At 52.1% G+C, this 16,086-nt stretch overlaps 2 protein-coding genes and 1 pseudogene across 2 annotated transcripts in view; 1 reads left to right on the plus strand and 2 right to left on the minus strand.

Moving 5' to 3' along the window:
- Nucleotides 1-254, minus strand: part of Wdr6 (WD repeat domain 6) — an 8,233-nt gene extending 7,979 nt beyond the window's left edge. The window contains exon 1 of the mRNA XM_013028060.1: nucleotides 118-254. Within this exon, the coding sequence (XP_012883514.1) occupies nucleotides 118-217 (100 nt within the window). The 5' untranslated portion in view covers nucleotides 218-254. The remainder of the gene's footprint in view (nucleotides 1-117) is intronic.
- A 326-nt stretch (nucleotides 255-580) lies between these two features.
- On the minus strand, nucleotides 581-16,086 carry P4htm (prolyl 4-hydroxylase, transmembrane (endoplasmic reticulum); the record flags this gene model as incomplete). Its single annotated transcript, XM_013028061.1, has 9 exons — nucleotides 581-947; nucleotides 1,440-1,563; nucleotides 1,758-1,848; nucleotides 2,491-2,676; nucleotides 3,375-3,537; nucleotides 4,567-4,663; nucleotides 5,396-5,586; nucleotides 15,459-15,540; nucleotides 15,814-16,086. Coding segments are annotated over 9 exons (1,428 nt in total), but the record flags the coding sequence as incomplete, so codon positions are not given.
- LOC105994486 lies at nucleotides 11,489-11,986 on the plus strand (annotated as a pseudogene).

Raw genomic sequence — 16,086 nt, forward strand, 5'->3', positions numbered from 1 at the left:
GTCCCCGCACACCCCCGACCCCGCACACCCCCGTCCTCGCCCCGCGCGGCCCTTTGTCCCCGCCTCGGGCGGAAGATTACTTTCTCTTCGCCCACCCGCTTGCAGCACGAGCCTCACCCGCCAGCAGCCGGTCCCCCACGCACTCCAGGCCCGTGACCGGCAGGAGGATGAGCTCCGACGTGGCCCTCGGCCACACACAGTCCTCCACAGCGTCCATGACGGCTCCGCTCCCCGCCGCCGCGGCTGCTCCTCCGAGCCAGGCAGCTGCGCTCTCGCGAGAACGAGCCCTCCGCGCGCGCCCGCCCGGCCGACGACCCGCCGGCTCCCTCAGCTACAGGTAGCCGAAGCCCCGGCGGCCGGGCTGTGGTCGTCCAATGACGACCCTGCGCCCCACGCAATCCGGCCCCTGATTGGCTGAGCCCGCGAAGAGGTGGGGGCGTGGCTTCGCCCCCTCCTCCCCCTCACGTGACTCCGGCGGAGCGCTCGAAGCCCGGGCCGCGCATCCCCGCGGGGTCTCCCGCTCCCTGCCGGCGCCGCGGTATTGTCTGCCCGGTGACCGGTCGCCCAGCCTGGTGGTTTTTATTTGCCCGGGTAGCGTGGGGGTGGGGTCTGGACGCCATAAATACCAAGGAATCTAGGGGGTGCCCGCGGGGGCGGCCGGCGCGGGGCGGGTGGGACATCCGCAGGGGGTGGGGTACAGCGGGCCTCCACGTCGCCCCCCTCCCCTTAAAGCTCCACGCGTGCATCGCGGTAGGCCCGGTCCAGGGCCCACTCTGGCTGCGAGTCGCCGCCCCCCTCGCGGGCCAGGCGCGCCATCTCTTGCTGGAACAGGGCTTGCCGTGCCCGGCTGGGATCCACGTTGATCCAGTTGTTGGCGATCCACTTGGTGCCTCGTGTTACCAGGCAGCCCCCGTGCAACGAGTAGTCGTCCACGTCACCCACCCAACCTAAAGGAGGGCGGTGGGGACAAGGGACAAGGTTGAGAAGGGAACCCCTCGCAGGCTGGATGTGGGCATGCGTGAACTCGGCCCTTAGACAAACGGGGGGGGGGGAGGGGACAAAGTGTAGGCAGGCCCAACAGTGACCTATTCATGTCTTGGGGAGCCCATGTCCAAGCCTAAGGCTTCCTTGAGGGCCCATCATTTGGTTCACCAACATGATCAGCATCACTGGCCCTGTGAAACCAGCCTTGGCTGGTGAGAGATAGGTATCCCCCCCCCCCAAAGCAGGAACATGAAGGCATCAGAGTGGCAAGGGCCAAGCTAACCCAAGAGGTTGCACAGGTGCTAGGGTAGCTTACTGAAATCACTAAAAAAGGATGTTGTTTGGAAAGGCACCAAGGTCAAGAAGCCCATCTGGGAGGGCGTTGGGAAACAGCCCTCCAAAATGGCAGGGGGGGATGGGTAAGGGAGACCTGTTGGCCTGGCCATGGCCCTCACCTTGCCCATCAGGCAGGTAGTTGTACCAGAAGACTGCTGTTCCCTGCCGGGGCTTGACACGCAGATTCCCCTTGTCACAGTGCCTCCGAGTGTCCCGGAGATCAACGTTATCCTGAATTAGACTCTGCGGGAAAGTGGATGGAGTGTTTCAAAGCCTCCCTTCTCATCGTGTGGCCAAGGCAGCCAAGGCGGCCTGAGGGAAAACAACTAGACCAGCCCAGGGGACCACTTGGGTCCTCCCCCCAGGTGCGGAAGAGGTGGATACCCTACACTCGCCCAGGGCCCTGCCAGCCCACAAGAGGAAGAGTTGGCCCTTACCATTTCATCGTAGGTTCTGTTGTCTGCTACTGGGAAGACAGTCTCGCCCCCACCGGTGACGTTATTCAAATAAAACAGCACGGTCATGTAGCTGTAAGACAGGGGATCTGCTGAGCAGGTCCCCAACTGTTGGCTGTTTCCAGGGGCTTACTTGTAGGCAACATAAAATGCCCAGGTTTCCAGGGACCAGAGGGTTAAGATGACTGACAATGGGGTAGACTACCGTCCAGTGTTCCCCTAAACCCTCCTTCCCACTAATCCTGTCTCTTCGTGTGTGTGTGTGTGTGTGTGTGTGTGTATTTTGTTGGTTTATTTGATGGCTTGATTTTTGTCTTATGATCATACTTAGCTAAATTACTGACCAAAGCCTAGGCTGGGAAAGGTAGGCTTGGACAATCAGCAAGATTATGCAAAAGATCTCCTGGGAAACAAGAAGGGGGCTGAGCCGAAACAGCTAGATGCAAAGGAGATGCTCAACCTACGGAGGGAGGAGGCTGAGAAAAGTCAAGATCAAATCTTGGGGGAAGGGTGGCAAAAGATCTGAAGGCCCAGCTGGAGGCCTCATTTCAGTGCAAGTATGTCCATCTACACTGCCTTGAGACCGAATGGCTAGCAGTCCCTCAGCAGAGATTTGAGGGAGAATTAAGGACCTCACTGACTAAGAGTGGTCCAATGATTATGCCCCGCCCGCTCACCTGGCAATGGAGCCCGCCCCCTGGTGGGAAGTACTTGCCGGCAGGAGGTCTCGAAGGGTACAGACTCATTGGCTACCAGCTTGGTATGGGAGCAGATGGTCTCTGGGTACACAGGCCCGCTGTCCACATGGGCATGGTAGTGGCCTCCCTCACCGTATCGCACAACCTGCAGTGGCTCACTGAGCTCCACGATCTCTGGTGATAAGCGAGTGAGGCGCAGCACCCTGGTGAGCAGTGGACATTCAGTCTCCCAGGGAAGATGGGCTTCCTCATGAATGCCAAGCATAGAGGGAAGCACTGGATTGGATAAACTGAGATTTCCACTAAACTGGGAGGAGGAGGAGGGAGAGGTGAGGCCTTCCTCTCAAGGTGATTTTTTTTTGCCAGTCCTGGGGCTTGAACTCAAGGCCTAGGCACTGTCCCTAGGCTTCTTTTTGCTCAGAGCTAGCCTTCTACCACTTGAGCCACAGAGCCACTTCTGGCTTTTTCTGTGTATGTGGTACTGAGGAATGGAACCCAGGGCTTCATGCATGCTAGGCAAGCACTCTACCACTGAGCCACCTTCCCAGCCCTCAGGGTGATTTTTGTGTATTTCCATTCTGGGGCTTCAACTTAGAGCCTGGGGTCTGTCCTTTAGCTTTTTCGCTCAAGGCTGGTATACTCTACCACTTAGAGCCACGACTCTATTTCTGGCTTTTCGGTGGTTCATTGGAGCTAAGAGTCTCATGGCCTTTCCTACCTGGATTGGCTTTAAACCATGACCCTCAGATCTCAGCTCAGATCCTCAGCTCTCAGATCTCCTGAGAGGCTGGAATTCCAGGCAAGAGCCACTGGCACCTGGCTTCAATTTTTTTTAGAATGTGTAACTAAAAGGACTTCTGCAGAAGGCCCTGCCCCAGGGAAGAGAGCTCCAGGTGCTCACCTCTGGCGGATGGAGCGCATGACGTGGTGGGCGCCCTCACCCTGGTACAGCCACGTGTGGTGGCTGTTTCGCACCAGCTCACTCGACTCGGCTTTGTGGTTCCTCATGTATTTGTGGAAGTCTCGAAGGTCCACACTGGAAAACTCCTGCAGACTCAGCATTCCTGGACAGAGCATGCGTCATCAGTGCCCGTCAGGCCCAAGGAGGGAAACCATAGTGGCAGGCAGTACCTCCCTACCTACCCCAAAGGCAGCAGCAGCCCCTGGCCTCAGGCACTGGGGGGCCATGTGCACTTGTCCCCACCTGGACTCTTGGGTCAGATGAACCTGGTTTCTGTCACATCGGGCCCTAAGGGAAGACCCAGAGAAGTTTGTTTTCTGTTTAAGCCTTGACTTGGTCCCCAGAAGGAAGAAACCCAAACCCCTACTGAGCAAGTTGAGAAAAGGGGCTCCAAAAGGAGGCAGAGCTACCTGGCCAGGGCCCTAGGCTCTAGGAGTGTGGTGGCCACGCCCCTAAGCTGTAGAGAGTAAGGGAAGAGAGAGCAGTGAGTGCTGGCTCTCCTTCCAGGACCTTCCACACTGTATAGAGTGTAAGTTGGGCTACATCCTAGGGGGATTCTTCATGAGTGGAACTCACTTAGCCAGTCCTTCCTGATGGGTTGCCAGCCCACCCTAGCAAATAAATCCTACCTAGAGCCCCCCCACCCCCAGCAAGGAAGCACTCATGCTCTGGTCCTATAACAAAGCAAGGGATCCACCCTTTGAGGGTTCTAGGAGAGAGCCGGGAAGTTTGTTCTATGTTCTGCAGGCTGAGTCACCATCTACCTAGCTTCCTGAGCTACTCAGCATTCACAAGCTGACAGCAGCTCTGTTTTGGTGGCAGTATGACAGCCCCCTAACCACAGGCCACAGCCAAATTCTTCCATCTAGCTCCATTCACCTCTGTCCGAGGAGGGCAAAAGGTCTCCAGGAATTGCCCCCTAGATTGTCACCAAGGAGCCTGGGTAGGGGCTGGCTGACTTGTCTACGTCCTGGAGGTGCAGGGCAAAAAACACCCCCTCACCTCCTGTCTCTGGCCACTATGGAAAGGGGCACGTGAGGTTCTCTACTGTTCGGGTAAGGGCTCAAGCTTCCCAGAGGGGAATAGGAGGCGTGGCTCCCAGGGTCAGAGGTGTGAAGGGGCGTGAGCTCACCATCACCATCAGGATCAGCCTTGATTGCCGAGTACATCTCCTGAATGCTCTCCGGCGTCATCCACCATCCGTTTCCCAGACGAGTCTGGGCCAGAACCTAAAGCACAAGAGGGTTGGTCCCTCAGTGGGATGAGCCCAGTGGTGGAGGCCTCGGAGCACAGCTGGCTCAGTTCTTGCTGGAGAGCCAAGGGTTCAGTGATGGGACATAGGTGGGGACACAGGACAGAGCCAAGGCCCCTTAGGCTGATAGGAGGTTCAACATAGGTTATCTGTGAAGGCCAGAAAGAGGGTGGACAAGAGGCCTGAGGGCGATCCACAGTGCCAGCCCTGTTGGAATGTTTCTGGCTCAAGGGAGAGTGGACAGACCATGCACTTCAGGTGAGGATTGGGGGACAGGCCAGGGCCTGGCTATCCCAGAAAAAATAGGCACTAATGGGAGGCCTGTCCAGGACATGGCCATAAGGACTTTCAGAAAGACCAAGCTCAAGCTGGTGGCTCACGCCTTTCATCCTAGCTACTTAGGAAGCTGAGATCTGAGGATCACGGTTCAAAGCCAGCCCGGGCAGGAAACTCTGATCTCCAGTAAACCACTCAGAAAACTGGAATTGCTTTGAAGAAAAGCAGCTTAGAGACAGTGCCCTGGCCCTGAGTTCAAGTCCCAAGATAGGCACCAACAAACCAAAATAAAACAGGATGACCCTGAACCTGTGCAAATAGATCTAGAACGGCATCTGACTGCGGTGTGAACTTGACTGAGTGACATGACCAATGGGGAGGTAAAGCTAGGTATTCCCTCTCCCAGTGCCTACTGAGGGCCCAAGATCCCAACCTCTCGGAGTTGCAGGTGACCATCGTGGTTCTGGTCCAACAACCGGAAGAGGTCCAGCTGGCTGACCTGCAGAGTGCTCATCGCTTCCTCATACTCTTCAGTGGGTAGGATCTGGCTGCGCTGTAAGCCCTTCATCTGGGCCAGGTGGATGATGAGGCGACACTCCTCATTGCTCAAGAAGCCAGGGATTTCTGCAGAAGAAGGAGTGGGTGAGGCGGAGGATGGAATCAGAGCACTGTCCATACAGCACCTTTCTCCTGGATCCCTACAGGACTTCTGGGATGTGAGCGCCGCCATGTGTGTGGAGGGCTTTCCAGAACACATTTGCTCTGCTCTGCAGTGTGACTTGCTTGAGTTGTCCTGCAAGTGTTGGCCAGTGTGTAGAAGGAGGGATGACAATCTACATTATTCAGAAAGTTCCTGGAACAAGCTCAGTCTGCTTGGAGCAGGACTGAAAGCCAAAGGACGGGCTTGCCTCTTTTTAATGTGCATATAAGTTTATAGTGGAAAGATGGTAGGTGACCCTTGCTAGCTTTTTTTTTTTTTGCCTTTTAGCATGATTCCAATTAAAATGAAGGGTGGGGGCTGGGACTGTGGCTTAGTGGTAGAGTGCTTGCCCAGTATGCATGAAGCCCTGGGTTCGATTCCTCAGTACCACATACACAGAAAAAGCCAGAACTGATGTTGTGACTTGAGCAAAAAGAAGCTCAGGGACAGTGCCCGGGCCCTGAGTTCAAGCCCCAAGACTGACAAAAAGAAGAAGAAGAAAAAAAAGAAGGGTGGGAAGGGTATGATTCAAGTGGTAGAATTCCAGCCATAAGGGACAAGCTGAGTGAGAGCAAGAGAAAGGCTGAGTTCAAGCCCCACTAGGGGCAAGACCAAAGCACAAGAACCAAAAGCTGTAGGCCAGTTCAAGGGCCTTGGCCTCCATGTTCCTGAATAACTGGGTGCTGATCATCTCACTGTGGCTATGTTCTCATACAAATGTTAAGAAGTGCTTTAAAGCTGCTCTTGCTGAGCCAATGAATTAATCAGGAGCAGGGCTGGCAAGATGGCTCAGTGGTAGAGTGCTTGCCTTGCATGCAGGAGGCCCTGGGTTCAATTCCTTAGTACCACATTAGCAGAAAAAGCCAGAAGTGGCACTATGGCTAAAGTGGTAGAGCGCTAGCCTTGAGCTGAAGAGATGAGAGACAGCGCCCTGACCCAGAGTTCAGGCCCTACAACTAACAAAAACAAAACAAAAAACCTGATCACAGCAGATCATTCTGGGATGGCAGAGATTCTGACCAAGGGCATCTCCACTCCTCTTGGCAATCCATGAGGATCCATCTACACAAGCAAGTTTGGTAATTTGCCTAGGGCCACCCAGGCTGTTGTACCCAGAACTGAAGCACGTGACCAGACCCAGCTGCTGGAGCTAGGTGACATGGTCCCAGATATTTTGACACTAAAAATGAGACAAAGGGCCTGTACCTCCAACCCTCAAACTTACCCAGCGGGCATGTGAGATAGCAGTATCAAATGTCACCTTTCGATATTTGTATATAACATTTAAAAAAGCAAGCCAGAAAAGGAAAAGCAAACACAGACCCAGTTTTGTTTTTTCCAGTTTATTAGGTATTAGGTGCCATCTCTTCAATGCCCTCTACACCTCCCCGCCCAGACCCCCATGTGCTGATCAAAAGCTCAGTCAGCAAGCCAGGTACCAGTGGCTCATACCTGTCATCCTAGCTACACAGGGAGCAGAGATCTGAGGACCATGGCAGGAAAATCTGTGAGACTCTTTTTTGTTGTTAGTGGAGGGGGAGTGGGGGGGCTTGACCCCTGGGCCTGGGCACTGTCCCTCAGCTCTTCAGCTCAAGGGGAATGCTCTACCACTTGAGCCATAGCGCCACTTCTGGTTTTCTGGTGGTTAGATGGAGATAAGAGTCTCATTCATGGACTTTCCTGCCCAGGCTGGCTTTGAACCATGATCCTCAGATCTCAGCCTCCTGAGTAGCTAGGATGTCAGGCTTGAGCCACTGGCTCCAGACTCTTTTTTTTTTTTTGTCGGTCGTGAGGCTTGAACTCTGGGCCTGGGCGCTGTCCTTCAGCTCTTCAGCTCAAGGCGAGCGCTCTACCACTTGAGCTACAGCACCACTTCCGGTTTTCTGGTGGTTTATTGGAGATAGGAGTCTCACGGTCTCTCCTGCCCGGGCTGGCTTTGAACCGTGATCCTCAGATCTCAGTCTCCTGAGTAGCTAGGATTACAGGCGTGAGCCACCAGCGCCCGGCATGGCTCCAGACTCATCTCCAATTAAGCACCAAAAAACTGAAAGTGCAGCTATGGCTTAAGCCATAGGGTGCTAGCCTTGAGCAAAAAAGTTCAGGGACAATAGTGCTCAGGCCCTGACTTCAAGCCCTAGGGCTGGCAGAAAACAAAAACAAAAACAAAAGCCCAGTCAGTTTAAGTAGCTTACAATGGGTACCTGTTAGACCTCCTTTCCTAGAAAACCCTGGACCTTACCTTGTGAAACCCAGGGCAGAAGAAACTGGTAATGAAGGGAGGGTGCTAAGCCAGTGCTGGTGGCTCCCGCCTGTCATCCATCCTAGCTACTCAGGAGGCTGAGATCTGAGGATCACGATTCAAAGCCAGCCTGGGCAGGAAAGTCTGTGAGACTCTTATCTCCAATGAACCATCTGGAAGGGGTGTTTGTGACTCAGAGTGGTAGTGTGTTAGCCTTGAGCAAAAGAGCTCTGGGACAGCAGCCTAGGCCCTCAGTTCAAGCCCCATGACCAAGAAAGAAAAGAAAAGGAAAAAGAAAGAAAGAAAGATAGAAAGGGGGATAAGGGAGGAAGGGGGAGGGAGGGAGGAGGATGGATCTTTCCTGCCTCTGCTGGCCTCAAGCCTGGATCCTCAGATCTCAGCCTCCTGAGTAGTTGGGATTATAGGCATGAGCTCTGGTGCCTGGCTGAAGAGTTGTTTTATTAGTATTCCTGGCAGAAGGATGCAGGTGCCCATGGGACAGAGGTGCCAAAGTCAGGGGGCCCACCAATGGTGAGCATGTGGGTATGGGCCCTTAACAGCCAGGTGTGGAAGCTCTAGCCGCTCAAGAGATGTCAAGAGAAAGAACTAAGGCCCATCTAGTGGCCTTTTCTCCCAGAGCTGAGCCACAAGGCTCACGGCTCTCCCTCAGCCGAACCTACCGTGTCAACAGCATTCCCTCAGTTCCTGGGCAGAGCCAGCCCATCCCAGAGCATCTGGGTGACTATCTGTAGCAGTAATGAGCTCTTTCTGAACTCAAGGACCAGGGCTGGAGGTGTGGCTTAGTGGTAGAGTGCTTGCCTAGCATGCATGAAGCCCTGGGTTCCATTCCTTAGTAGCATAGACACAGAAAAAGCCAGACGTGCTGCTGTGGGTCTACAAGTAGAGTGCTAGCCTTGAGCAAAAGAAGGTCAGGGACAGTGCCAAGGTCCTGAGTTCAAGCCCCAGGACTGGCAAAAAAAAAAAAAAAAAAAAAAGGACTTGAGGACCAGGCTCCTGTATTCCTGTGCCAGCCCTGGACAGAGACTGAAATGTCCTGGAAGCTTTTCAGGCCCCAGAGGGCCCTCCCTTTGAGATGGGGGGGTGAAGGCAGCCGAGAGGGTGATGTGCACTGGAAAGCTAGAAAGAAGCCTGCGTGATTGGGGAGAAGAGAGGAGAGATGAGGGAAGAGGAAGGGCTTAAGTATGAGATGTGGCGGCCCAAGCTAGTGGCAGGTCTGTTGCTAGGTGACCAAAGTGTCATTGCCTAGCAACCGCCAAGCATTCCAAGCCACAAGGCAATGCTAAGAGCACAGAAAAGAGTCATTTCCAACCCCCCCAGCCTCCCCCCCATCATCCACCCCATACAGCAGCACCTGTGTGAAGCTATACAGGCCAATTGCATGGCCCTGTTATGGCTACTCCTGGTCAACCACGTGAATCTTGGCACATCCCTTATAGGTCTTCACCACCACCCTACTCCTTTCAAACCATTAAGGTGAAACAGCCGGGCACTGGTGGCTCACACCTGTCATCCTAGCTACTCAGGAGGCTGAGATCTAAGGATCCCAGTTCAAAGCCAGCCTGGGCAGCAAAGTCCATGAGACTCTATTTTTTTTTTTTTCTGGTTTTGAGGCCTGAACTCTGGGCCTGAGAGCTCTTCAGCTCAAGGCTAGTGCTCTACCACTTGAGCCACAGTGCCACTTCTGGCTTTTTCTGCTTATGTGGGGCTGAGGAATTGAACCCAGGGCTTCATGCATGCAAGGCAAGCGCTCTACCACTGAGCCACCTTCCCAGCCCTCCATGAGATTCTTTTTTTTTTTTTGTAGGTCGTGGGGCTTGAACTCTGGGCCTGGGCGCTGTCCTTCAGCTCTTCTGCTCAAGGCGAGCGCTCTACCACTTGAGCTACAGCGCCACTTCCGGTTTTCTGGTGGTTTATTGGAGATAGGAGTCTCACGGTCTCTCCTGCCCGGGCTGGCTTTGAACCGTGATCCTCAGATCTCAGCCTCCTGAGTAGCTAGGATTACAGGCGTGAGCCACCAGCGCCCGGCTTCTCCATGAGATTCTTATCTCCAATAAGCCACCAGAAAACTGGAAGTGGTGCTGTGGCTCAAGTGGTAGAGTGCTAGCCTTGGCAAAAGAAGCTCAGGGACAGTGCCCAGGCCCTGCGTTCAAGCCCCAGGACTGGAAAAAAAGAGAGAGAGAAAAAAAGAGAGAGAAATCTAGATCCTATGACTAATTAGAGTTAAAAAACAAATAGAAAAAATTCCAGCAGGGGCTGGGCACCAGTGGCTCATGCCTGTAATTCTAGCTACTCAGGAGGCCGAGATCTGAGGATCATGGTTCAAAGCCAGCCCGGGCAGGAAAGTCCTTGAGACTCCTTGAGACTCATCTCCAATTAACCACTAGAAAACTGGAAGTGGCGCTGTGGCTCAGGTGGTCTACCACCTCACCTTGAGCTGAAGAGCGCGGGGACAGTGCCCAAGCCCAGAGTTCAAGCCCCATGACCGACCCCCCAAAAAAAATTCCAGTTGGGTACCAGTGGATCATATCTAGCTAGCTACTCAAGAGGCTGAGAGCTGAGGATAATAGTTTGAAGCCAGCCTGGGCAGGAAAGTCCATGAGACTCTTTGTTTTTGTTTATTTGTTTTACAAGTCCTGGGGCTTAAACTCAGGGCCTGGGCATTGTCCCTGAGCCTCTCTGTGCTCAAGGCTAGCACCCTATTACTTCAGCCACATTTCCCCTTCTGGCTTTTTCTGTTTATGTAGTCCTGAAGAATCAAACCCAATGCTGCACGCACATGCACACACACACACAGACAGATGAGATATGTTAAAAGCCAGATCACAGCACCCACACAGAATTGGTACCCATTCTACGATGCTGGACTGCAGTTGTTTGTCCCCTGTATGTACATTCTCCTGTACACCCAAAGCCACCTGATCCAATACAGCTGGTACCTGGTACCAGGGCCATGGAAACCACAGTTGGCTGAATACAAGTGACCCCATCACCAGTGCCAAGAACTAGAACTACAGGGGCTGGGGCTTTTCTTTCTTCCCTTCCTTCCATTCCTCCCTCCTTCCCTTTCCCCCCTCCTCTGTCTTTTTCTTTTGGCCAGTCCTGGGACTTGAACTCAGGGCCTGGGCACTGTCCCTGAGCTTCTTTTACTCAAGGCTAGCACTCTACCACTTGTGCCACAGCACCACTTCCTCTGTGTGTGTGTGTGTGTGTGTGTATGTGTATCTGTCTGTCTGTCTGTCTGTCTGTCTGTGTGTCTGTATGTGTGTCTGTGTCTATGTGTCTGTATGTGTGTCTGTGTATGGTACTGAGGAATCAAACCCAGGGCTTCATGCATGCTAAGCAAGCACTCTACCACTAAGCCACATTCCCAGCCCCTCTTCCTTTCTTTTCTTTTCTTTTTTCTTTTTTTCTTGTTGGTTGTGGGAGTTGAAGTCAGGGCTTGGGCACTGTCTCAAGGCTAGCACTCTACCACTTTGAGCCATAGTACCACTTCTAGTTTTCTGGCGGTTCACTGGAGATAAGAGTCTCTCTTAAGCCTTTTGGCCAGAACCACCATCTTCCAGTAATTTGCCAAAATAACAAACACAAAGGGAAAGAGGAGAGGTACTCGATACATGTTCTCTAGGCCCTTCAGGAAACAGGGGAGTTGTTCCTTTGGCCACATACCTGAGAATCTACAAGAAAGGCGGTATTGTAGACATCAAGGGAATGGGTACTGTTCAAAAAGGAATGCCCCACCAATGCTACCATGGCAAAACTGGAAGGGTCTCTAATGTTACCCAGCATGCATGCTGTTGGCATTGTTGTGAACAATCAAGTTAAGGGCAAGATCCTTGCCAAGAGGATTAATGTTTGTAGTGATCGTATTAAATACTCTTAAGAGCCGAGACAGCTTCCTGAAACGAGTGAAGGAAAATGACTAGAAAAAGAAGGAAGCCAGAGAGAAAGGAACCTGGGTTCAATTGAAGCACCAGCCTGCTCCACCCAGAGAAGCACATTGTGTGAGAACCAATGGAAATGAGCCTGAGCTATTGGAACCGATTCCCTATGAATTCATGGTCTAAGAGATGTAAAAAAAATAAAAGACTGCTGGACTATTAAAAAAAAACAAAACAAAACAAAAAGTCTTTCTTGAACTTTCTTGCCCTGGCAGGCTTCGAATATTGCTCCTCAGATCTCAGCCTCCTGAGTAGCTAGGATGAGAGGCGCAAGATCACAAGCCAAAATGGCCCAAGATTCAAATAGGGCAGGAATATGTCCTGTACTTCAGAGCTCTTCCTGAGTAAGCAAGGGGGGGGGGGGTAACAAGGCAAGTTAGACTATCTGGCAGCTATGTGTACTGGGCAGGAAAGACTATTGCTTTATGTCTTTTACAAGTCCGTGATGACAACCTAGCCATTGTCTTGCAACTGCTCATATGCTCCAATACCCTAAATTGAGTCTCAGGGTAAACAAACAGCTTCAAACAATGCCCCCCTTGGGCAGGGTTTACCTGGTTAGGCTTCAGACAGACCCATACATACCTGCTTGTCCTTTACTGAGTTGATGGCTCTGACAAGCAGCTACCCATGAAGTGGCAAGTGTGTGTGTGTGTTAAGGACGCAGTCCATGCAGAAAACGACATTCATTTGCTCAAACGTTGCACTGATATACACATTAGAACTTTCTCTACACTGAGCCTCCTGTGTTTGTTGTGGGCCTAGAGATCTGATACAGCTGGGTGTTTGTTTTTCTTAAACTGAAAAAGAATACCTTTGGGCTAGGCACGGTGACTCACGCGTGTAATCCCAGCTACTGTGGAGCTGGAGATCAGGGGGATTAAGGCCAGGCCAGGCAATAAATAAATAGTGAGACCTCTCCCCATACCAATACATCTTAAGCCATAAACTGGGCATAGAGGTGTATATTAATCAAGGTATTGGCTAAAAACCAGAAAACCCTACCTGAAAAATTACTAAAGCAAAAAGGGGGTGGGGGCATGGCTCAAGTGGTAGAGGACCTGCTTAGCAAGCACAAGGACCATAGTTCAAAGCCTAGAAATCCAACACACACACACACACACACACACACAAATTAGCTCTCAAAATCCTATTTGGGTACCAGTAGCAATGACTCATTTACCTTAAATAGTTAAGGGAAATGGATTCAAACTTCTGCTGGCTCAGCAGAGGGGCCCCAGCTGCTTTTGGAGAGAGTACCAAGTTAGAAAGGGTAATGGTGGTTATAGACAGGAAGACAGACAGCACCCAGACGGCCCATTGAGCCAACGATGATCAGGAGACATAACTCTATAGACACACCACCAGCACCAATGAAAGCAACCTGAAAAAGCGACTGACCATTAGAGAGAGACACAAAAAAGCCCAGGAAAAGCCTAGTATCCCTTCCTATAGCTCACATCTGGGGCTTTCTTCCCCTCGTTGAGATGTAGCATGTTGGGTCTGACAGGTTTGGAGTCAAGAGCTCTAGGGCAGAGCAGGAAGAAGTTACATTCTGCCTCCTCCCTCTTTATTTATTTATTTTTGGTCTGTCTTGGGGCTTGAACTCAGGGGCTTGAACTGGGTGCTGTCCCTGAACTCTTTTGCTCAAGGTTAGCACTCTACCACATTCATTTAATTAATTAATTAATTATGCCAGTTCTGGGAGCCACAGCACCACTTCTGGCCTTTTCTGTTTATGTGGTACTGAGGAATTGAACCCAGGGCTTCATGCATGCTAGGCAAACACTATCACTAAGCCACATTCCCAGCTCCATGCACCAGCACCTGGTTTAAAATATTTTCCTCAGGAAGGCTCACCTCACTTACCTATTAAGAGTTTTACCACCACCCCCTCAGGTAAAATTTTGTCTTGTCTACAATTAATTATGTCTCACTTCCTAACATGGCTACACCACAAGAGAGTTAATTATTTGTTTATCATGTTGCCTTTCCCTTCCTTTGTCACTGTTTGGGCTGTAGTGAACAAGGGTGTGTTCCAAGTACCTAAAACAGTACTTGACATAGGTTTTACAGTTAATCAGCAGCAAGAGTAGTGAGGAATTGAACCCAGGGCTTCATGCATGCTAGGCAAGTACTCTACCACTAAGCCACACACCACAGCCCCTGATGAGTTCTTTTTTTTTTTTTGCCAGTCCTGCGTCTTGAACTCAGGGCCTGGACACTGTCCCTGAGCTTCTTTTGCTCAAGGCTGGCACTCTACCACTTGAGCCACAGCACCACTGCTGGCTTTTTCTGTGTATGTGGTACTGAGGAATGGAACCCAGGGCTTCATGCATGCTAGGCAAGCACTCTACCACTAAGCCACATGCCTTGGTCCCCTGATTGGGTTTTAATCCATTTCATCACTAAACTAACCACTGCAACCCTAGCTGCCTCACTTTACCCATTGGCCCGAGAGAAAATGTGAGTTGCATCCACATTACAGGGGTGTTTTAGGAATGAATGGAAATAGCATGGTGCTGGGGGTTCATGCCTGTCATCCTAGCTACCTAGGCGGCTAAGATAAGATCCTACTTTGAAGCCAGCCCAGGCAGAAAAGTCCATGAGTCTCTTATCTCCAATGAACACCAAAAGCTGGAAGTACAACTATGGCTCAAGTGGTAGAGTGTCAGCCTTGAAGAAAAAAATAAAAATTGTAAAAAAGCTCAGGGACGGTGCCCAGGCCCTGAGTTCAAGCACCAGTATTGGTGTACACGCATGTGCGTGCCTGTGTGCACACATGCACCTACACCCAAATGAAATAATCACATGAAGCCTATTATGTAATAAAAATCTCAGAAAACAGAAACTATGATATGGCTCTAAATGAGGTCACCCTGAACAAATTCTGCCAGCCCTAGATAATAGAAAGAATCTCTGGTATGGTGGAATGCTGGGAGCAAAGGGTCGGCTCGGGTAGGCTTGAGGGCACACTCCCACTTGTCATCAGATCCCAAAATCTACTTTGGAGGTATGATTTCCCCAGAGGCCCTGAGACCAGTTAGCAGCTGGTTTTATCAGTCTCCAGCCCTCTCCTCCTTCTAGGTAACAGGACTAGTAAGGGTAGAAAATGTTCGAAGACAATTTAAAAAAAGAAATCAAGTTTAGCAGGGTGCTGGTGGCTCACACCTATAATCCCAGCTACTCTGGAGGCTGAGATCTGAGGATTAGGGTTGAAAGCCAGCTTCAGCAGGAAAGACTCATCTTCTAGGAACCACCACCAAAGAACTGGACGTGGAGTTGTGGCTCAAAGTGGTTGAGCACTAACCTTGAGCAGAAAAGCTCAGGGACAGTGCCCGGGCTGAGTTCAAGCCCCACAAGAGACAGAAAAATAGATAGATAGACAGACAGATAGATAGATATCTATAGTTTTGTGTGTGTGTGTGTGTGTGTATATATATATATATATATATATATATATATATATATATATATATTCTCTCAGGGAGGGTTCATTTTCAAAACAGAAAGCACGCTGCCAAACAGGAACCACCCTGCACTGCTGCCACCCACCCACCCGCCCACCCACCGTCTCAGGACGGTACTACAGACTTACCAAACAGCAGCGGCTTCAGACTGAGGGTTCGGATGAAGTGATCTTTGTCTGTGACCAGCTGGACTTTGCGTTCGTACCCCACCTACAAGGAAAGGCACACAGCGGGTGGGTAGAGCTGGGGTGCCAGGTGGCACTGGGGCGGGGTTGGGGGTGGTGGTAGCAACATCTGGCTGGCCTGCAGATGCGCGCGCATGGGGATGACCACCCCCCCCCCAGTCAGTCAGGTGCAGAAGGGGTGGAGGGGTAAGAGTAGGGATGGGGGGGGCAGGGGGAGGGACATGGGTGAGCGACCTTCCCCTCGGGTTGGGCCTTGGAGAGCAATAGGGGTGCTGGGGGGGGGAAGGGGCGTCCTCACCTTGATGCCCTCCAGCCGGGGGAGGGGGCTCAGAGCGGGGGCCGGGGGAGGGTCTTCCCGGGCACGAGGCTGGGGTCCCGGGTCGGTGGTCTCGTCGCCGTTACTGTAGTGCACGAACAGCAAGAGCGCCAGCACGTTGCCCAGGTACAGGTGCACGAACACCATGAGCACCAGGAAGTAGGCGCGGGAGCAGATGCCCCGCGGTTTGCACAGGGGCCGCACCGGCTCGTCGCCCTCAGCGGCGGCGGCGGCGGCGGCGTCGCCGAGGCCGGA

This window comes from Dipodomys ordii, unplaced genomic scaffold (assembly GCF_000151885.1).
Source record: "Dipodomys ordii isolate 6190 unplaced genomic scaffold, Dord_2.0 Scaffold107, whole genome shotgun sequence".
In the NCBI taxonomy this organism is placed as follows: Eukaryota; Metazoa; Chordata; class Mammalia; order Rodentia; family Heteromyidae; genus Dipodomys; species Dipodomys ordii.